The sequence below is a fragment of the Ptychodera flava genome, chromosome 15 (genome assembly GCF_041260155.1).
Source record: "Ptychodera flava strain L36383 chromosome 15, AS_Pfla_20210202, whole genome shotgun sequence".
Classification (NCBI taxonomy): domain Eukaryota; kingdom Metazoa; phylum Hemichordata; class Enteropneusta; family Ptychoderidae; genus Ptychodera; species Ptychodera flava.
The window spans coordinates 23,461,105-23,485,011 of NC_091942.1; the positions used below are offsets into that span (position 1 = coordinate 23,461,105).

The 23,907-nt window shown below is 38.0% G+C and overlaps 1 protein-coding gene and 1 long non-coding RNA gene across 5 annotated transcripts; one reads left to right on the plus strand and one right to left on the minus strand.

Moving 5' to 3' along the window:
- Positions 1–5,608: 5,608 nt before the first annotated feature.
- LOC139151592 (uncharacterized) lies at positions 5,609–22,662 on the minus strand. 4 transcript variants are annotated; one of them, XM_070724497.1, is made up of 7 exons: positions 22,144–22,419; positions 20,384–20,675; positions 19,649–19,840; positions 19,077–19,374; positions 18,311–18,467; positions 17,254–17,719; positions 5,609–5,908 (listed from the first exon to the last, which is right to left on the minus strand). In XM_070724497.1, exons 2-7 carry the CDS (start codon positions 20,610–20,612, stop codon positions 5,688–5,690), a joined length of 1,563 nt encoding a protein of 520 aa, XP_070580598.1. In that variant the 5' UTR covers positions 20,613–20,675; positions 22,144–22,419; the 3' UTR covers positions 5,609–5,687. The 4 variants fall into 4 exon arrangements, with proteins under 4 accessions (XP_070580598.1, XP_070580599.1, XP_070580600.1 ...); XM_070724498.1 differs by having other exon boundaries at positions 22,243–22,379; XM_070724499.1 differs by lacking the exon at positions 5,609–5,908 and adding an exon at positions 13,619–14,305 and having other exon boundaries at positions 22,144–22,662.
- LOC139152379 (uncharacterized) lies at positions 8,806–11,404 on the plus strand. The gene is made up of 4 exons (XR_011556616.1): positions 8,806–8,928; positions 10,042–10,334; positions 10,618–10,708; positions 11,061–11,404. It is a non-coding gene; the product is annotated as an uncharacterized lncRNA (long non-coding RNA).
- Positions 22,663–23,907: the final 1,245 nt, after the last annotated feature.

The window sequence follows — 23,907 nt, forward strand, 5'->3', positions numbered from 1 at the left end:
GTCTTATAGCCATAGACCCTAGAAATATCTAGAATCATGATGTGGCTAGGTCTTATAGCCATAGACCCTAGAAATATCTAGAATCATAATATGGCTAAATCCTACTGCCATAGACCCTAGAAATATCTAGAATCATGATATGATTAAGTCTTATAGCCATTGACCCTAGAATCATCTCAGAATCATAATATGGCTAAATCCTATTGCCATAAACCCTAGAAATATCTAGAATCATTATATGGCTAAATCCTATTGCCATAAACCCTAGAGGAATATCTAGAATCATAATATGGCTAAATCCTACTGCCATAGACCCTAGAAATATCTAGAATCATGATGTGGCTAGGTCTTATAGCCATAGACCCTAGAAATATCTAGAATCATAATATGGCTAAATCCTACTGCCATAGACCCTAGAAATATCTAGAATCATGATATGGCTAAGTCTTACAGCCATAGACCCTAGAAATATCTAGAATCATGATATGGCTAAGTCTTACAGCCATAGACCCTAGAAATATCTAGAATCATGATATGGCTAAGTCTTATAGCCATAGACCCTAGAAATATCCAGAGTCTATGATATGGCTAAGTCTTATAGCCATAGACCCTAGAAATATCTAGAATCATGATATGGCTAAGTCTTATTGCCATAGACCCTAGAAATATCTAGAATCTATGATATGGCTAAGTTTTATAGCCATAGACCCTAGAAATATCTATAATCATGATATGGCTAAGTCTTATAGCCATAGACCCTAGAAATATCTAGAATAATGATATGGCTAAGTCTTATAGCCATAGACCCTAGAAATATCTAGAATAATGATATGGCTAAGTCTTATAGCCATAGACCCTAGAAATATCTAGAATAATGACATGGCTAAGTCTTATAGCCATAGACCCTAGAAATATCTAGAATTAAGATATGGGTAAGTTTTATAGCCATAGACCCTAGAAATATCTAGAATCATGATATGATTAAGTCTTATAGCCATTGACCCTAGAATCATCTCAGAATCATAATATGGCTAAATCCTATTGCCATAAACCCTAGAAATATCTAGAATCATAATATGGCTAAATCCTACTGCCATAGACCCTAGAAATATCTAGAATCATGATGTGGCTAGGTCTTATAGCCATAGACCCTAGAAATATCTAGAATCATAATATGGCTAAGTCTTATAGCCATAGACCCTAGAAATATCTAGAATCATGATATGGCTAAGTCTTACTGCCATAGACCCTAGAAATATATAGAATCATGATATGGCTAAGTCTTACAGCCATAGACCCTAGAAATATCTAGAATCATGATATGGCTAAGTCTTACAGCCATAGACCCTAGAAATATCTAGAATCATGATGTGGCTAGGTCTTATAGCCATAGACCCTAGAAATATCTAGAATCATAATATGGCTAAATCCTACTGCCATAGACCCTAGAAATATCTAGAATCATGATATGGCTAAGTCTTACAGCCATAGACCCTAGAAATATCTGAATCATGATATGGCTAAGTCTTACAGCCATAGACCCTAGAAATATCTAGAATCATGATGTGGCTAGGTCTTATAGCCATAGACCCTAGAAATATCTAGAATCATAATATGGCTAAATCCTACTGCCATAGACCCTAGAAATATCTAGAATCATGATATGGCTAAGTCTTACAGCGATAGACCCTAGAAATATCTAGAATCATGATGTGGCTAGGTCTTATAGCCATAGACCCTAGAAATATCTAGAATCATAATATGGCTAAATCCTACTGCCATAGACCCTAGAAATATCTAGAATAATGACATGGCTAAGTCTTATAGCCATAGACCCTAGAAATATCTAGAATAATGACATGGCTAAGTCTTATAGCCATAGACCCTAGAAATATCTAGAATTAAGATATGGCTAAGTTTCCCAGCAGCTTTTTGCTAATAAGTTGAATCCTCAGGTATGACCTTATTTAATGTATTTATGTATTTTTAACTATATCAGGCATAGTGCCTACATAAATCTTTTTGGTTCAAAAAACCAAGGATCAATGTTACATTATTAATCAGTGTTTAATGAATGAGGAAAATACTACAGACTCAAAACAAAATTCATGTGTGCTCCCAGCAATCATTCAACAGTTTACTACAAGTTACAGCACTGTTATCCACATATCTACATTTATGCTTCAATACATTTGCCATATTATGCTGCAGTAGCAAAAGCAATTTCGGTTTGTAAAGATTGTAAAATTCGATATTAAACAGCAGAAGCTTTAGTATTGATACTTATATTTAAAAGATTCATCGCTACAGTATTATTGCTTGCCTTACAAACTATGCAAAGTAGATTACTATTGACAAAATAATTTTTGATATGTGCCATGGAATTGTCTCCCAATAATCTAAAGATATCTAAAGATGTTATAATTTCAAAATATAATACAACTTTGCTCTCAGTGTTTTTTTATGGATGTTTCTCCATAAAACTATCAAAAGTTTAGAATTTATGTTTTCTGAGAATCATGGTCTGTGGTAGAAGCTCCTTTTTGTGTGTTGTATTTCTCACCATTTTTTGGTCAAGAATATAATTCGCTTGTTTTATAATGTAAACATATTTAAGTTTTTGAAGTCCTGCCAAGCATGGCCAATGGGAATGTGCAAACATCACCATGCACCATCTCTCTTCTACAACTATCTTTTCTTTTTTGTTCTGTCTTCTTTCTTTTTCACTTTCTGTGCTGCTTTCCTTCCGTCCTAACGTAACTCAAGGATTACTTGCTTTTAAAAACTTGTACATCTCAATTTGTTGTTTTTATTGATATTTTTCAATTTTGATCTTGGCTGGACCAAGACAATTCAGAGAGCAATGTACAGAGAGGGGATATTCCTGTTCACATATCAGCGACTTTTTCCTGCGGCAAATTTCACTTCCTGTTCATAAAAAAATACTTCTTCTAAAAGCCCCTCTCTGTACAGTTATCAGTGTTTTATAAGTCCTGTGACTGTGTTGTAACGTTGATTGGATGAATGTGTAACCTAGTGGTAAATTACAGTGGTTTGCGTTGACCCGTCGGCAATAGACGAACTAGACATATTGTCTAGGTTGAGGTGTTATCAACATTATCAGGCATAACTATCAGCTAAGTCGAACTGCAAAAGTTGAAACATTGTCTGGCAGGAGGTCAGACAAAGTCAAAACAACACCGCCACACACGTTGTACAGCCTGCTAACTGTCCAAGACCTATCACTTGCTTTCAGCTGTATTTGCTTTGACTTCTTCAAGACTATGTCTGACCTCTTGAAAGACAATGTGTTAGCTTTGGCAGAGTGGATTTCTCTGTGATCGACAAGTATTTCCGCGTAGCTGTTACACCAGACAGTGTTGGCAACACCCAATTTTGACAGATATATCTAGTTTGCGTAATGCCAACGGGTCAAAGCAAACCACTGTAAGAATGATTCTGTGGGTGATATTGCAAATCTTATCTTTTTGAATTTCATCAGTATTTTGAAGTAATACTTGACAGACATAATATATATTTGATAATATATATTGAAAGAAAATACATACTTGATAATATATTTTACAAGAAAATATGCAGGCTCTTGCTTTCTGACTAATATAGTGCAGTTGTTGTCAACATGTAGAGCTGGTTCTATTCTAAGATGTAAAAATCATGTCAATATTTCGTAGCCAGAGAAAAGAAGTGAAAGTGGTTAGGAAAGTTGTGAAAATCATGTACCTTCAATGGTTATAAGTGTTTAATATTTTATTTTCTCTGCATTGTGCTATTCTATATTCCATTCCTGTGGGGAAACTGCTCCTCCATTTACTGAGGGCATTGAGAAAGTCACATTTGCAGTTTTTGTAGATTTTTTAATATGGATTTTCTGTAGATTCAGTAGTGACATAATGAGATACATGTAGATCATTTTATCTTATGCTATGTTTATTACAGTCATCATGGAAAATTTATGGCACCTCCCGGTATGTGTTGTTGTATTCTGATTAAAATTAGACGTGCTCTATAGTTACCTTCTATTCATGTTTTGTCTTCCATTTCCACCACCCTCGCCTCTCGAGAGAAAATGGGGTGGGGCTAATGAGACAGTTCTTTACTTGTTCACCCTTATTTTAAGTAAACAGGTCCAGACTCACCATTGATAATGATAAGTGTGGGCCAAACCATTGTGATGACAGGGTTAAACACACATGAATTCTTTTGTCCTCCTCATTGTTGAAACATTCCTCATACCATATCTGCTTGCATTGTAATGAATTCCATACCACATTTTTAGGACTTACTCCCTCCCATCATCATCAAAACACAGAGGGAGGAATGTAATATTGTGATGTATGTATCGCATATTAATAAGCTAGTCATGAATATTCATGAGACAGGCTTTGGTTGTTTTGTCATGTGTAAGATTCATTTTGAAGATGGGCACATCAGCAATAAAGCAGTTTCTTAGTTTACAGCATTCACCATCTCAGGTATTTCTTTAGACACATGTCTCATGTGGAATGCCACGTGGGTGCCCCCTAACATCCCACATGGTCTCCAAGAAACTTAAAATAACCAGCCCTGTCAAGGAGGCCACGATGTGCCGAATAAAAGGGAAACTTCATGAGTAAGAAATATGAAGTACACAGTAGCAAATCAATCGATTTACCAAGAGCAAATACTGTTAATCAAAATTACATGGTCCACTCTACTTTGTATAGCTACATATCAATGAAGTACAAAGATACTATCCCAACCCCAATGTCTGACACATGAAACTCATCTATGCTGACATTTCTGTACTTCAAGTGACCATTTGGACGATTTGTCTCAAAATATGAAATTGTATACTTGCCATTTTCAAAGACATGAAATTATCTTTCCACAAGATATTATCAGATAGATGTAATCTGAAAGGCTAGGAGACGTACTACACAAAAAGATGCTTCTGTCAAGAAATCATCTGAATATTTCAATATATGAGAGCCACGCGAGGACGGTCAGAGGTCGCATACTTGCCCAGTTCTAGTGATCGTGTATGTCCGTAGAGGGCGCTTTTCTACACAATCAACAGGTGTCCGCCGGGTGTCTATCATAATAGTATACCTTCCTCTCGATTCACGTTCTAAATTTATCCTCTAAATAACTTTTGTTTCACTGATTGATAGACAAATTAAACAAGAAATGAGCGAAACTAGATGTTTATAGTCTTTTTGGCATTTTGTTTTATTCGAAAATCCCACTTCAACAAAGCCAAATTGCTGATTTTCAGGAATCATAAGCAGTGGCCACTTGTGATGAACAGCATCACAGCGAACTTTTACTTTGTCTTATTAAGTTCATCTACGATCCTCCAATTAATTGGGTTATTTCTGTGGTGAAATTTGTAGACATAAACTACACGCGTACTTTTGCATCTAAAAAAACGAGAATCTTGGCCAGATCAAGGATTCTACATGGCAGTGTTTGTAGCCTCTCTCTCGAAAAAAATTATCATGAGGAGACTGCCCTCGCAGTTAGACATGTCAATATATCCTGAAAGTTATAACAGCAAGTAAAAATATCCAGTACATGGATTTCAGATGAACAGTGGATATTGGAGGAATAAGATCAAACACCATCGTCGGGACAACCTTACGATAACCAACGGATTCATTTTCCTCTACGCCTCTGTACAATCACTGCTAGTCGTAACATTCTTTCAAGGCGACCAACTGAAATCCTGAATTTTCAAAGAGAAAGTCCAGTAGGAAGACAGAAATCATGTAGCTATCAAAAAAATCCGTGTCCAAACTGACGATACCACCCTTGTCAGCTGTGAGATTTTCAACAATTCTACGCAGTGCCTTGGGAGTTCGTTCAACATCGCGTTCCTTGAAGTAATTTTCTTCTGTAAGGTTTTGACCTGGAATAGCGAGACAAACAAAAACTTTCAATCGACATCGACTCACGGTGCCATGTAAAATAGTCTGTGTGTAAATATTACGTCTACGTCAATTTTACGTTGACTGACACTATCCATTGGACGATCGCTTTTCGTTTAGTGACATGGTTATTCACACTCAGATGATGTAATCGACCTGCAACTGTGAAACCTTTTAGAGTATAGTGATTGATGTTTTGCTATGCCAAAACGTCGATTCTTGGCTACATTCATAGGCAAGGGACTTTTCATTACGGCATGTTACACCTTCATGATCATTTTTGTCACCAATATGTGTCACCATGATGTTCTTCAGCATTATCACTAATTACAAAGTTCATTAAATATGCAAATGAACCCTTAATTAACTTGACAATGCTCAATGTTTCAAAACACAATTAGATATTTATCAGATCAATATCTGTAGCAGGTTTCACCAAATTTGGTGCCGTAATTTTAGAGTTATATACCTAATTACAAAGTTCATTAAATATGTAAATGAACCTTTAATTAACTTCACACTACTAAATGCTTTACAACACAGTCAGATATCTGTCGGATCAGTATCTGCACCAGATTTCATCAAATTTGGTGCATTTATTTCGAAGTTATATGACTAATTACAAAACTTCATAAAATATGCAAATGAGCTATTTATTAACTTGACACTGCCCAATGTTTTTCAGTACAATTAGATTTTTATGAGATCAATATCTGTACTAAGTTTCACCGAATTGAGTGTCGTAATGTCAGAGTTATATACCTTATTACAAAGTTCATTAAATATGTAAATCTTTATTAACTTCACACTACTAAATGCTTTACGCCACAGTTAGATATCTGTCAATTTCAGTTTATTCAGTACTTGTGGCCTCCGGCCAATATGTACAAATAGTAGCAGTAAAGTTGCTTACAGATCGCTAGTCAATGCAATAATTGCATCCACAAAAACAGAGAGAGAAAAAAAGAATAACTTATTTACAAATAAATAAGCATCAGAGAATACAACTGTATGCTTAACTTACGCATCGATGGTAAGTTCTTTCCTACGTTTTGTTGCTAGAAAATATATTTACTCAGTTTCCTCAATGTGGCAGTATTTTGTGATGAAAGAAGTATCTTAAATTTGTACATTACAGGAGGGTTAAAATAATAGGAAGACATGTACTTAGCTCTCAAGTCATTATACGTCGGACATACGAGAAGAAAATGGTACTCATCTTCTACTGCCTGCAAATTACACAACTCACATAGTCTATCTTGTCTTGGAATATTATTCCAACGACCTGTCTCGATCCTCAGAGTGTGTGATGATGTTCTAAAACTACAAAGAGCATGTCTGAAAACAGGTTATCTATACAGGTCAAGTATGGCTCTAATACCAGCTCTTTTTTGAAGTAGAATAAAGATAAAGTTTGCTACTATTGTTGATATCATTCAGCCAGCATTGTGCATCGATATCACTACACCTTTGTTTAAAAAGCCGTAAAAACAAGGTTTCATTACCAACCCCTTGATGTTCCCAGACTTCACCAAAACCATAACTCTGCAGCAAGCCTCTCACTCCCCTGGCCCATAAGTCATACCTAGTAACATCAATCATGCTTTTTGAAATTCACAACATTGGTATACAATTCTATTTCTATCCGTTTTCAGAATTCTTAACCAGTATTTGATAATTTTATAGTGAATATTTTCTCTAAATGTTGGTCTACCCAACTCCCCTCTCATAGCAGTAATGGATGTATTGCTGTATAGTTGAAGTACATAGCGCAGCATCTTATTGTGAGTTTTTTCAATATCTGGAGCATGGTGGAAGCCCCAGATTTCAGCACCATAAAGTAAAATGGGGAGTATTTTGCAGTCAAATATTTTCAAGGCAATAGTAACAGGCAGTGGACCAAACTTAAAAAGACAACTGATCAGACCATGCAGGCTCTGTCAGCTTGTTCACTCAAAGTTTTTTGTGCTTGAAACCAACGACCGGTCCAGGATAGGACAATGCCAAGATAGCTATAAAAAGAAGTTACAGCAACAGGCTGGTTGTTATACGACCAGTTTTCGTACTTTCGAAGACCACCACCCCTCCTAAAAACTATAACTTTGGTTTTACTGGTATTAACAGTAAGTTTCCACTTTGAGCAATAAAGATACAATTGATCAAACAAGCGCTGCAATCCTATCTTTGAACTGCTGATCATAGTAAGGTCGTCTGCAAAGAGCAAATACAAAATTCTTAAAATACCAATTTCGACACCAGAATACTGGTGCGTATCAGATATCTGTCGGATCAGTATCTGCAGCAGATTTCATCAAATTTGGTGCTGTTATTTCGGAGTTATATGACTAATTACAAAACTTCATAAAATATGCAAATGAGCTATTTCTTAACTTGACACTGCCCAATGCTTCTCAGTACAATTAGATATATATCAGATCAATATTTTTTGCATGTATCATCAAATTTGGTGCAGGAATTTCAGAGTTATGTCACTAATTACAAAAGTTCATTAAATATGCAAATGAGCAGATAATTGACATGACACTCACAGTATCATCATAATGTTCTGAGATTGTCATCTGTGAAAAGTTTCATGAAATTTTGTGCAGTATTTCTTGATATATGTCGACACTGTCATTACTGTCTCCATTGGGAAACCATTATATGAAAAAAAATTATATGTCATAACTTCATTAATATGCAAACCACCAAAATCTAATGAGTTCTTGCAAGTAGCATATGGTACCTGTCTAACAAAAATCTGACTTGAATCTGTTCAGGCGTTATTTAGTTATCGTGTAAACAGACAGACAGACACACACACACACACACACACACGGACAGACAGACAGACAGACAGACATCGGTATGACATTTGCTCACGTGTGTGAACATGTAAGCTAATAAGGTGAGCAAAGAAGGCACGAAATGGGGTCTATCCGACACAAAAGCATCTGGATTCTTGCAGTCTCAGCTCTACTCTATACTTCTTACGTTCGAGGTAAGAGTATTTTTCATTGAGGGATGCAGAATTTTGATAAATATGGCTAAAAGGACAGGTTTTTATTAGTTTTAAAGTGTTGGGGCCAGGACGCGCTCTTGCGACATATCTCTAAAACAGAACCCACCCATTTCCTGCATTCTTGCTACTGAGCACGTACACATCATGAGTCGACTGCGTAGGTGTAGTCTTTAAGTAATATCTGTTACTGACGGTGCCTTTGTTGTACGTGACTATACTTATGTTTATAACTCCTTGAGTAACTAACAGTCCAGAGGAGAACAAAGAACTGAAATGACTTAAAGGTCCATGTTAGCAACCAACAAAGGGAAAAAGTACTAAGCTTACTGCTACTGCAAGACAGTAGACAGTTCAAAGAGCACGAGCAATGGTTTTGACTGATATAATTTACACTAAATTCCTAGCGCATGCTTGATTCATGTATACTTCTCGCAGCACTATCAATCAGATCATTGACCGGGACTTTGCAGGACACCATGTTAAACTTTACATCGTGGCAATGATCATTACATCACGTACATCACGATGGAAATTTCGAACAAATATACCACTCCAACTGCAATTGCAAATCCTTGATATCGAGACCTGGAATTTGAAAGTATACTTTCTCAGAACATCTATGGCCTCGATGAGTTACGAAAGACTGTCTTTTATATACAGAAAAAAAATATACATCAAAGCCTGAGCGAATTTTAAAAATCGTGACCTGGTGACCGTTCGGGGTTCTGATATATCTATCATGTCTGTTTATTGACTTATGGTGAGGCGCAGTCCTTAAATGTTGTTGGAGAAAGAAAATGTTGATACCTATATGTGGCACCAACGACTCTTTCATATATCTCTTTAATCTGGCTTTTTAAATAATCCGTCTTACCTTGAATAAATAATTTTGTCTAGCATGCGGGAATCATAAAACTGGTAGTTCAGACCACTTTCTGTCTACAACGCATCGCAATTCTATATGTTATGTACTTTCTCTAGTTTTTTTCTGTACTTTTGGCCGGAAGCCAGTAGCACTGAAATAAAATCTATCTATCAAAAAAATGTATAATAATTCAATGACATCCTTTTCGTTGTTGTTGTTGTTTCCAGGATTGATATGGTCTCGGGTAGAAGAACACGTGGTAGCAGAAATTTGCGGATCAATTACCTTACAATGCTTTGTTGATCCTCAATTTAAGACTATCGCCAGATGGTTCAGAGGGGAGGACCAGGTAACCGACTCTCATGGAAGTGTAGTTCCAGGATATATACCAACCGGTGACAAATCAAAGGGTCAACACTTCTTGACCATTGAAGATGTTCATCGGTTGACAACACAGTCTTTTGCTGCAAGCACGTGGAGGCGAACCCACAACAACAGTGTATAAATGTGACAGTAATAGGTAATATATTGTCAGATTAACAAATAACATAAAACAAAGTGCGTGTGTGCGTGAATGTGCAATAAATATACGTTATATACAATGCCAATATGATTCGGTATAGTACCTAGATGACCGACATATCGTACCTAAAAAGATAATTTGTGCTATTCGATTATTAAGTTGAAGAACAGAGTCACCGGTAACTGTAAGGCATCTAAAGAAGACTCTGGTTGCACACTCAGCTTTTCAATTCATTTCATAGATTTAACCGGTCTCACGCCAGATTTACGATATTTTACAGGTCCTTCACACTCAACAGCAAATGTAGGCTGCACCTACAACATGCCGATGATGACCATGTTAATACTGATGATTTTGGTGTTTGATTTCATGTGAGTATTTACGGTTGCCATATATCTGTTGCAGATTGCATTTCCAAACTGCGTGTCAGATTTTGACACATGTAAAAATTCCAAAGTACACTAAATATACAATTGGGTCAAACTTTATTTAAACAGATCAACGAACGAACTTCACATGTACGTCCGACAGGATCAAATTGTGGTTTCGTTGTGGACAGTGGCCTTATCATCTAGATAAAATAAAATGCCTAATGTAAATACCATACCTTCTCTGGGTAGATTAACCATATAATATATTTCAAACATAACGAAAGGTGTACTGTGCGAATTCGTAAACGACACATTAGGAATTACATGTCGGTTTACTTTGTTTTCTTTTCAGACCAGACGAGTGACAAATACATTGGCAATAAAGCTAAATGAACAGTCTATTTTCTCCCTTGACACTTTCTACTGAAGATCCTCCCATCAAAGTCATATCAATTTCTGACTACGTCAATACATAGGTCAATGTACTGTATTTTATTTCTTTCTTTATGCTGTGCTCTTACTCCTCTTTATCCGCTTTTGGTTTTGCATAGTTCATGTCAAGTATTTTTAGATATGGTCACAATCTATTTCTGAAGTATTTAGTCACAATAAACTCGAAGTACAACGCAAGACAAGTGTGTGTAGAATTAATGTTTGCTCCGTCACCATTTTTATACAATACCACATTTCACCTTTCACCCAATACCCAATAAGGGTTTAGACTCTCCGTATGCTAAAGAAGTGAGGTCAGTTGTTTGCAGTGAGTTCAGACAGCTACTGTTATCAGTGAACTCAAAGTGCAGTATAAAGTTTCTGTGCAGGCAGAAGTCGTTATGTGGAATGGCTTAAACCGGAATGCAAACATGGTAAAACAAAACCCACGTGCACAAACTTGCAGAGAAATACGTGCATTTCCCCATGCGTTTGTACACGCGAGTTTGTTTGTACCGGCATCACATGATCTCTTAGGAATGTACTTTTCATTCCGGAGTATAGGACCATTACAGGAATGTGGAATCCTGGAACAAATAAAAACAATATAGGGAATATTTGAAGTGAAGAGACAAGCCACAGCTCATTCTCGTGCGGGTCATATTTCCATCAGTGCGCAAGTTAAATATTGCGTTTGACTGTGGGTGAGAGAGAAACTCGGTCGTGCGAAGACTATAGCGTCGACCACCGTAAAATCCTAACCGCCAAGTCACCAGTAACCAACGTAACCAGTGGGAGATCGGCTGTTCGTAAAAAAATTGAAATAATAGTAACAGCCTCTGTAGCTTTGATAAAAATCCAAGAAACATTTTTTTCCCTCCTGCCTTAAGATTCACGTGATGGCCTACAAACACGGTAAGGTCTAATTCTATCATGCCAATCGTGCAAACCTATCTTGTATCGTGCAGACCTAACGTGTACGGACCTAACGTGTCTAAAATGTCTAACGTGCATGTCATTTTAGGTTCTCCACATGAGTCAAAATCTATCATGCCAATCGTGCAAACCTATCGTGTAACGTGCCGACCTAACGTGTACGGACCTAACGTGTCTAAAATGTCTAACGTGTATATCATGACTGTACCATTCAACTTATCTGGAGACCCTAAAATGACATACACGTTAGACATTTTAGACACGTTAGATCCGTACTCGTTAGGTATGCACGATACACGATAGGTTTGCATGATTGCCATGATAGATTTTGACTCGTGGACAACCTAAAATGACATACACGTTAGACATTTTAGACACGTTAGCTCCGTAAATCTTAGGTCGGCACGTTATACGATATGTCTCAAGATTCACCTGATGGCCTACAAACACGGTAAGGTCTAACTCTATCATGCCAATCGTGCAAACCTATCTTGTATCGTGCAGACCTAACGTGTACGAACCTAACGTGTCTAAAATGTCTAACGTGCATGTCATTTTAGGTTCTCCACATGAGTCAAAATCTATCATGCCAATCGTGCAAATCTATCGTGTATCGTGCAAACCTAACATGTACGGACCTAACGTGTCTAAAATGTCTAACGTGCATGTCATTTTAGGTTCTCCACATGAGTCAAAATCTATCATGCCAATCGTGCAAACCTATCGTGTATCGTGCAGACCTAACGTGTACGAACCTAACGTGTCTAAAATGTCTAACATGCATGTCATTTTAGGTTCTCAACATGAGTCAAAATCTATCATGCCAATCGTGCAAATCTATCGTGTATCGTGCAAACCTAACATGTACGGACCTAACGTGTCTAAAATGTCTAACGTGCATGTCATTTTAGGTTCTCAACATGAGTCACAATCTATCATGCCAATCATGCAAACCTATCGTGTATCGTGCAAACCTAACGTGTACGGACCTAACGTGTCTAAAATGTCTAACGTGCATGTCATTTTAGGTTCTCAACATGACTCCAATTTCTATCATGCCAATCATGCAAACCTATCGTGTATCGTGCAAACCTAACGTGTACGGACCTAACGTGTCTAAAATGTCTAACGTGTATGTCATTTTAGGTTCTCAACATGAGTCAAAATCTATCATGCCAATCATGCAAACCTATCGTGTATCGTGCACACCTAACGTGTACGGACCTAACGTGTCTAAAATGTCTAACGTGTATGTCATTTTAGGTTTTCAACATCGGTCAAAATCTACCATGCCAATCATGCTAACCTATCGTGTATCGTGCAAACCTAATGTGTACGGACCTAACGTGTCTAAAATGTCTAACGTGCAGACTTTTACAGTGTTTAGTCATGCACGTTTGCCTTACACGTTTGGGTTCTATAATGTACAATGGCATACAACTCCCCATAGCACGATAGCTTCAACAATGTGAAACGTGCATTTTTACCAACTACTGGCCATAGCTCAAAATGGATGAAAATAAGAAGAAACGACTGAAAATATATGTTTACAGCTTTATTTACCTCTCTTTTTATTTACACGGAACACATCAAAATCGCTCACTTTGACGAGCCATGGCATGAGCAGTGCGTGATCTGCACTGTGATGAACAACATCGCAATATGGCAAACTTTGACTGCATTCTGTTCATCATAAATCAAGCGATTTCTGCCCGCAATGTTGTAAACGTTTCCTGTTCATAATGTCACGGCTGAAAAGTCTTAACTCATGAATTTCTACGTGGTCCAGTTGCCTATTTACAGCCCTCACTGTTAGACAGGGTACGGTCGTTGCCGTGAGCCGGGTACATACATGTGCAACATATATCTAATATATCGAGCTATTCACACAAATAGCAACATGGATGACGCAGGGATATGAAGTGAACCAACGTGTGCGCATCACTGGGACAATCATCTGCGATAACCAACGGGTTCAATATCCTTGACCCTCTCAGTGTACAATCACTGCTAGTCGTAACATCTTTCAAGGCGACCAACTGAAATCCTGAATTCTCAAAGAGAAAGTCCAACAGGAAGACAGAAATCATGTAGTTATCAAATAAATCTGTGTCCAAACTGATGATACCACCTTTGTTTGCTGTGAGATTTTCAACAATTCGACGCAATGCCTTAGGAGTTCGTTCAACATCGCGGTCCTTGAAGTAATTTTCTTCTGTAAGGTTTGACCTGGAACATCGAGACAAACAAAACTTTCAATCGACCCGACAGGCCCTGTAAAATATTGTTGTGTAAATACATGTACGTCAATTTCCTGTTGACAAACACTATCCATCGGACGAGAGCTTTACGTTTAGCTGACGTTTAGGCCTAAAAAAAAAATTGTGTGTTTCCGGTAACCCGACCTACCCTAGTTCAAACCCCCGACCCTAAACTTTTTTTTGGACCTTGAAAACAAATCCCGCGAGATTGGCTGGGAAAAGTTTTAAATCACGCGTGATTTCATGACGTCATTAAACAACAATAGCGACTGCTTGTGCAAGCGTGTTTTCCGTAACATATGAGAAATGCGATCACGTTCAAGAAAAAATGTAAAAAGTGTGAGAGGCTCCCCACCTAACTATCCAAAATGTTTTTGTGTCGAGTTTGTGTTTAATTCGTTTCAAAAATGTGTTCCTATAGTCTTATCCGATTTTTTTGTGTTAATGAAAATGTTTGTTTCACCTCGGATATTTGTAGGAAGTTTGGATTAGTGTGTACGGTAATGTTTTGTTTGTGTGGGGAAAGCTTATGGCGATTGTAAAAAGTGTGAAAGAGGCTCCCCACCTAACTATCCAAAATGTTTTTGTGTCGAGTTTTGTTTGATTCGTTTCAAAAATGTGTTCCTACATTCTTATCCGATTGTTTGTGTTAATGAAAATGTTTGTTTCGCCTCGGATATTTGTAGGGAAGTTTGGATTAGTGTGTACGGTAATGTTTTGTTTGTGTGGGGAAAGCTTATGGCGAGACGCAGCCGGACCTATGGTGTTACAAAGTTGATGAGTGGCCCTTTGACGCTTGCGTTTCGAAACCCGAGTGTGGTTTCTCATCAGTCGCAATGTAGATTCTTTCGTTAGTTTGTGTTTGTGAAAATTTATTTTAATGTATTTTAGTGGTCTTGCTCTTCGAATAGCGAGGCAAGAATATCAATGTTTGGGTCTCGTTGTGAGTCCGTTTGGTGGTCTGGTTTGTTTGGTTTTTGTTTCTTTACTTCTGTAAATTTTGTTTTGACTAGTGTGTCTTTTAGGTTTTTGTTTCTCTTGTAAGCAATGATTGGTGATTCTGGGAATAGATTCCTTAGTGTTGAGTCCTTCTCCAGTTCAGCCAAATGTTTCAAAAGACTTCCCTTAAGATCTTTTGTTTTTATGTAAGGGCTGTATGTTGTACTGAAGATGAGTTTGTTTGTTGCTTCTTTACGTGTACTTGTACAGTTTGTTAGTGTATTACGAATACTGTGGTTTATTTTTTCTGTTATATTCGTGATTTCATTGTTTTTGTATCCTCTGTCGAGTAGTTTGTTTCTAAAGAAAGCGACTTTTTTAGTAAAGTCGTCATTGTTGTTTCAAGTGCGAGCGTATCTAAGGATTTCACCTTTGATAAAGCCATTAAATGTTGCTGTCGGGTGACAAGATTCTCTATGTAGAAATTGGAATGTGTCTGTTGGTTTAGTATGTGTTTTGATGTCGAGGATATTTTCTTTGTGGTATCTTGCACCTTTGAAAACTACTACATCTAGGAATGTAATTTCTTGTGTTGAGTTTTCGCATGAAAACTTAAACGTTGGGTGCATTGTGTTGATTTTTTGAATGAAGTTAGTGAGTTCGGTTTGTGTTCCCAGAAAGATTGCAAAGACATCATCTCTGAATCTTTTCCAGAAGTGAATGTTGTTGTGGTTGTTTACGATTATTTTCTTTTCAAGTTCATGAAAAGCAATGTCTGCTATCTCTGGCGAGGCATTCGATCCCATGCTGCAGCCGCGGGTTTGGCGGAAATATTGCTTGTTAATTCAAAACTGTTGTGTTTTAGAATTAGTGAAATCATTTCTATTAAGTCTTCCGTGGTGGTTTTTTGATGCCGTAATTTGTTTGAAGCGAGGTTTGTGAGTTTAATGTTTCACTGACTAGCCGAATCGCTTCGTCGTGAATTGTGTTTGTGTCCATCGACACCACGTCGAGTGTTACAAGAAATGCATGTTGGGGGAAATTTGTTTTTTCTATTTCTTGTATGAAGTTTGTTGTGTCTTTTATATTTGACGGTTGTTGCTGGACAGTGGTTTTATGAAGTAATCCAGCAATTCTGAAATTCTGTTAGTGGGACTGGAGCAGCCACTAAATATTGGTCTCCCTGCAAACGTTGAGTTTTCAAGCGGCGGTTTGTGAATTTTAGGCAATAAGTACCACTGCGGGGTGCGGATTTTTATGTTTTTTGGATCGAGATAATTATAAGTATCATGGTCGATGTGTTTGTTCTCGTACATTTTGTTTAATAGTTCGTGTACTTTGTTTACTGTTTGTTCTGTGTCGCACTGTCTAGTTGTGTATAATACTGAGTGTTGCGTAATTGTCTTTTGCATTCGTGTATGTAATCTTTTGTGTTGACAATGACGATGCCTTGACCCTTGTCGAAAGGTATTGAAATTTTCACATTTTCTTTTTTGCAGAGAAAAAAAATTACCAAAAAAAAAATTTTTTTCCGACCTACCTACCCTATTTCTGAAGAGCATGTTACAGGAAACACACAATTTTTTTTTTTGGCCTTAGCGACAAATCGGCCTGTAACTGTGAAATCTGTTATAGTGTAGTATTGATGTTTTGCTATTCTAAAAAGTCGATTTACGGTGACACAGATAGGTTAGAGACTTTGTCGTTACAACACGTTATAAAGGTATGATCGTTATTGTCATCATTATGCGTCACCATTGAGTTCTTCAGCATCGTCTTAGTCTTCGTCATCATCATCATCATCATCATCATCATCATTAAAACTATTATCATTAGCACCATTATTATCACCATTATCAAATTCATCGTCATCATCATCATCATCGCCGCCGACGTGGCAACCACCACCACTACTACCACCATCACTATCATCATCATCATCATCGTTTTTTTCAAGATCGCATTCAACAAACTTACCCTTCCTGGGTGGAAATGCCGCATTCGGTTCTACCACCCACAGACCGCGTTTCTTGGCGATTCGTAGCGTGTTCTTGCTCGTTCTCGGCGCCAACAGGTAAATGGGTTCGATGCCGATCTTCTGCAGGCGGAGTACAGCGCCGACAATCGACATCTGAGTGTATTCATAGTTCAGGTTTTCCCAAACTCCCTCGGGTTGCTGGCTACTACCCCTGACGCCTATGTCGAAGTCACTCGACCAATCACGGACCAAGGCTGGGTTTTGTTCCACGAAATCTCCGTAAACGAACAGAGTACAAGGAAACTTTTTCCTATAGGCACGTACGGTCTTGGTCAGCCAAACTGCAGTCTTTGGATTCATGCCAACTTCAATCACCATGGCAACTTGATTTCTGTCGATGGAGGTGAGCCCACATTTGTTGATGATGATGCCGCCTGCATTTGGTGATAATCTTGGGTCAAGCATCTGGTGAGTTAAAATGAAAAATATAAAACAAAATTAAACGTGTGTTAATAGAATTAAATAAGCTTCTCCTTCGACAATTTTACTTTTAGAGTTATTTTCTCGTGTGCACACACACACTCATACCTCATAAAATTCAGTCAATACTTTTGTATTTCATTTCTATGTTCTTTAATAGTAGACTGAATCACAAATTTAGGTTAACACGACTTTTTCATGGTCTCCCATGAAAAAGTCTTCCTCAAAATTTTCCTAATTTAATTATACGTGAGTTCTTTTACTGCGATTTTTGAAAGCTCCCCTCTTATGCGTCTTCCTGTCGACGGGCAATAGTACAGTACACCTCTCGCATTGTCAAGTAATTTCAGTTTGTTCCAGTTACTCTAAGGAGTTTTGCAATTAATTTTGTACTATTTCAAATGTGTCAGCCTATTTTACAGCTTTTCAAAACAAGTCAAATGCTGTCGGCCAGCAGTGAATACAACCGAAATGGGGCATAGTTTAAAAGACCGTTCCCTGTTGTTGCACTGTCACGTGGCCAAAGTCTCGCGTCACTTGCTACTATCTCGGGAAACAAACGTAAATGATAAAAACCGTCTTTGGATGTAGCATGGAAATGTCGGAGAATTTTTTCCTCTCGCCACCCCATCCAAGCATGGTGTATTTCTCAGCCTTGAGGTTCTCTTTGATACGGAATATCTCTTCCTCGCTTTCGCCCGTGGGTTGGTCGTCATGGTATTCTCCGTAAAGTCTACAAGAAAAGGATAAAGTGGAATGTGTTAGAAAACTGAAATTCGCACTTGTATACATGTTTAGGTAAAATTCTGAAATTTTTACGGTTTTTTTTCCTGCAGATCTGATATACCCCTTGGGGGAGGCTCATCAAGTTTTGAAGCTTTTGGAGTATGAAAACGTTTCACAGTCTTAGTTTTGTTTTGTTTTGTTTTGTGTTTTTTTTAAATCGGTAATTTAATTTTTCCCAATAGAATCAACACAGGAATAGCAGCCATTTTGAGATCGGAATATCCATAAATGTCGGACAGTTCGCTTCTTTAGTCTCAAACTTTGCACGATGGTGACCCCTGACTTTTTTCTTGATTTGTACAAGCATGGTTGAAATCTTCATTGAAGAAACTTTTAGCAAAAGTTTAAGTATCTCATTTTCGAGGCGCGTACTAACTCAAAGATAGTGTAAGTGAAATACATATAATGTCTCAACACATTGTTCGGTTTACCCTAATTGACAAGAGAGCTACGAAATCATTCAGTTTTGACCTTTTTTCGTTTATTTGTCCCCTATTCTAGTGTATGGTCAGCTTATCAATATTTTGTTAAGATTAATTTCAAACGGACAATTTACTTGTCCACAAGATGTATCGTCCCATCAAGCATCATCTTCCGGAGGATCGAATACTCAGCGCCTTCAACGTCCAACTTCAGAATGACATAGTCCCTGTGGTTGAAAGTTTCCCGTAACCATGACGATAAATCTATCGACGGCACAGTTTTTCGATACGACAGCCTTCTGTCGCCACCGTCTTGTCGATCACTTTCGTTCTTGGAGACAAATAAAGAGCCGCCGCCCCAATGCTTGTCTTTTCCTTGTTGCACTGTTTTCCCGGGGTACCAACTTGCTTCTGAATATGCCGTGATTTCTCCTGAAACACCAAACGATCATCGTTTTAACAGATTGTTTCAAATATAGAAACAATAAATTACTGAAAGCGGGAATGCGAATGCCGTTCGTATTCAATTTATCCGTCAAACTTATGCACAAGAGGATGCTGTATAATTCTGACTTGTACAGAGAATAGGATACCGCACAGACAACCAGACATCAGCAACCGCTTTCTCTCTCTCTCTCTCTCTCTCTCTCTCTCTCTCCCCCTCTCTCTCTCTCTCTCTCTCTCTCTCTCTCTCTCTCTCTCTCACCTGTGACATTCGACACGGCTACTGGGCAGTACAGGGTGTGGTTCTTGAAAGGCGCGTAGTATGGGCAAAGTCGGTCGTCCAACTCGAAGGAGTGGATGAAGTACTCCGACGCATCGGGATACATCTCGTGGAAGAGAACCACGGATGACGCCACGTTTCCGCCACAGTCAATAAAGAATTTCCGTGCGGGTTCTGGCAAAGGAAACGTAAGTTTTGATGCGACATGGGAATATATTGCATATGTTCAAAGTATAGAAAAATTCAGCCTATTATACAATTCGGAAGAAGATGTTATAAAAGATATCTTTATTGTATGGTCCATGTAATATCTACGGTGTACATTGGATGACTATAATTTGAAATAGGAACAAAAATAACGGGTGAGTAACTGTCGTTGATCGAGGATTGTACTTTTTGTACGTAACGTCAATTCGTATGAAATACTATGTCACTGAAAAATTGTGACTCTGACCGATAATTATGAAATCAGAAACAGGCATTTCAATGGTTGTTATGAGAAGAAAGAGGAGTTACAGATTGCGTGTTCGTTTTTTCCTATCAAATTTTACTGTATATGTAGGTATGGTGCAAGTCCAGAAGTGGATGCGGTGATGAGACTTATTACATATTAGTCATTCGAATTTGATGTTTCAACGCCGTGGCGTTGCCTTTCGGCTATCTTTTTTGCTTAAACATTTGCTCAGTTTGTCCTCATATTCAATGGGTGTACAATACCTGTATGTTGTTCTTTCTTCTCCGAGGCTTGATGCTGGGGGCGCCCTTTGCTTCGACCCATGGAACTCTCTCTGTCACAAGGGCAGGGGCACGTGTGTTTCGTCTGAATTCTCTCATCGCTGGCGACGGAGAGGTTACCGTTTAGTTTACCTGACAGTTTGGCCAACAGGAATCCCACGGAGACGAATATTGCAATGGACAGAGGGCTGGAAGCTCGGTACAATCTCATTGCATTAGTCTAATCCAGGTGCGCTGTCATCTGGAAATGGCTGGGAACACACATTGGTCAAATCTGAAGATAGATAGATAGATAGATAGATAGATAGATAGATAGATAGATAGATAGATGGATGGATGGATGGATGAACAGATAGATGGATAGATAGATAGATAGATAGATAGATAGATGGATGGATGGATGGATGAACAGAAAGAAGAACGGATGGATGACTAGTAATCAGAGGATGTTTGCCTCGCATTTCATAAAAAAATCTAAGCTAAATACATATGTTTGTAATGATATCTGATTCCCGTCGAATCAGCTGATCTTGACATTGACACCAAATGATCATCCCCAAGAAACAAGTTAGTTGCTACGAACTCCATGAAAAGTGTGCATCTATAATTATCCGACAATGTGGCTCTGTTGATCAATCAGACAGCGTATGATATTATGTACTAGTATATTGTACGCATGGGCAGGCGTGAATTGCAGAGGACGTATAGTTGTGCAAATTTCCAAGCATGTCTCATGATTTTTAAGGTAGTGAATATATAATATGTCAAAGGTATAATATAAAAGCAACCTGTCATATTATTTGTTCTAAGCCTCCAGCTAAATGGATCAGAGGTGTCGACAGTTACGAGTCGCTGTAAATCAACAGGTTGCCCCTGATGTACGATCGTCAGGTGCAGCAAACGGAGCTATTCATCGAAAAAGCTATTCCGAAAGCAATTTTTGAGGGCAGGGGATATTTTAATTTTGCTAGGGCAGGGGACATATTTTTAGGTGGCACGGGAGCAAATTTTAGTTTTTTTGTCTGGCAGGGCAGCTATTGGTTTATTGTCCTGGGTACAGGGCTAGGCGAAAAACGAGGAGGGGGAAGCTACTTTTAAAACGGGGACAGGGGAATTTCAGCCATGGTGTTTCCGGGGTGGGGACACAGGGCAATTACTTATACCTTTTAAAAGTTACCCAGACTACTTAGCCTACTGATTGACCCATCATCTCACTCTATGTACTGCAAGATGGAAACCAAATAGAAGGCCACTGCAGTATGTGTCTGCATGGGAATATTAATTTTCAGGGGTATTTTTCTCAGGGCATGGAGAAAATCGACAGGTTTTTTTTCACCACAGGATAGGGTAGCTTCATGTCTGCAAGGGAAATGGAATGACAAAATTTTGAGGGGATTTTTTTCCAGGGCAGGGGAAATCGGCTAGTTTTTTTCGCTACAGGGCAGGGGAGCTTCAAACATTCACAGTGGGGAGGGGAAACAGGCAAAAATATGTGGGGAGCGGGTAAAAATGAAGTTTGAGTGCAGCAGGGTGAGTCGAAAAATTTTCAGTGGGAGGGAAAATTATGAACAGCTAATTAATTACCCTCTTGACTTAAAATTAGTCAGTTCACATTACTTGTCATGTATAATATATCTTATCATAGTAAGGACCCCTTTAAAAGTGCATTGTTCGTTGGCTGCACCTGGATCGTGTTGGCCAAGGGTAGGCTCAGTGTATAGGCTAACCAAATGTAGGCCTACCTTTCCATGTGACACAGGCTGGGCATTGTAAAACGTTTTTGTCCACAAGTACACCTTTGCTGCCGCATGGAAGTGCAGTCTGCGACGTCACCTAATTACCGTTTGGGATGCCATTTCCCCTGAAGAAGCCGTCACAACGTCGTGGATGCCCTTGTCTTTGTTTTGGCCGGCTGAAGTTATATGCTATCCAATCTCAGAACTGTTTGATTGCCTCCGATTACCACCGACCACATACATTTAGTGTGATTCCGACGATGCGATGTCGGCCATATTTGTTGTGTACATTTTCAACTTTGCATATAGATAATGATTAACAACTTTTTACACCTTTAGAATACACAGGAGTGTGTAGAACCATAGATTGTAAAATGAGCGTCCATGCTACAACAGGATACACTTTGGAAAGTCGACGGAAAATTATACATCTTTTGTCTTAAACAGGTGAAAGACGCCGGCAATAAGAAAAGGACAGTAACATAAACAAATAAAAGCAGCAAATGGTGATACATATATGACATTCTGGACATTCCATGTAGAAGACAGATAAAATATTACTCGGCCATCCTTACTTCAAAACGCATTCAATAGAAAGGGATTGAAAACATGCAAATATGCAAATATGGTTCTCCCCCAGCTTCACAATGAGGGACCGACCAAAATAGTTTGGAGGGATGGTAAAGGGAAAGCTGCAGAATTAAAATGACGAAACACATTGTTGCAACTTACAATAAAAAAGATATTGACACGACTAGAAACTGGAAAAGAAACGCGAAATGTAGACTTTAGTCGGCTATGTCAATAAGCTAAAAACATATGCTAAACCTTCGATCACACATACAAAAAAGACTTTTTCATTTCCTAGTTCTGACTGCACTCTTAACAGCACAGCTTATCATTCCATCCCTTGCGGCAAAGGAAAAATGTTTCCATTAACCCAGTTTACCTTACGTCTATCCTGCGAACCCTCCAATTTTGAGCAAACTCACAAATAAACCTAATGAGAAAATCATACTGATTTGAGTGACTTTTAATATGAATTAAAACTAATTTCAACAGGATTATCATACGAGATCGTTTTCGCAGTCAACTGTTAGTGTTCACAACAGTAAGCAAAGGCAGGAATACGATTGGAACTAATTTGGGATAATTTGACAGTGATGAAATGCTGATTTAATCTGCAAATGTAACCTCATCTACTTTTCTTTTTTAAGTTACACATTTTGTTTTCGTGAGTAACTTGTAATATCGCAACATTCAGCTGTAGAGCACCTAACACTTTTGAGGAACTTGAAAAATATGAAGATCAAATTATCTCAAATTAATTCCAATTGTGTAAAAGATTGAAGACACAAATACTGTTATATAATGGTACCGAGTCTGAAAGGCAAGTCAGAAAAAAGATGTTCAACTTTTGAGGAGTGATAAGGATGTAATGAACATACTAAAGGTCGCAGTATAATATCTCTTTCTGGTGAACTTGCGAGTGAAATAGTCATTATTCTTTCCATGATTGTATCTTTCGATTTGATTCCTTTTGGAAGCCAAGAGGGCTGGACGACCTCTGAACTCAGTATCTGTCAATACCTTTTATTCTTAACACGATTGAAACTAATTTGGGATAATTGGATCTTCATATTTTTCAAATTTATCAAAATTGTTAAGTGCTCTACCGCTGAATGTTGCAATTTTACACATTACTCATAAAAACAACTGTTTAACTTAAAAAGAAAAGCAGATGAGCTTACATTTGCGGATTATTAAAAT

Bases quoted from the DNA above. Each gene is read 5' to 3' on its own strand.
- LOC139151592 (XM_070724497.1), bottom strand. From the start codon at position 20,612: ATGAGATTGTACCGAGCTTCCAGCCCTCTGTCCATTGCAATATTCGTC. The intron at 19,841-20,383 runs GTATTGTACACC...TTCCTTTGCCAG, and splicing joins GAAGAAAGAACAACATACAG to AACCCGCACGGAAATTCTTT. The intron at 17,720-18,310 runs GTTTTTATCATT...TTAACTCACCAG, and splicing joins CCATGCTACATCCAAAGACG to ATGCTTGACCCAAGATTATC.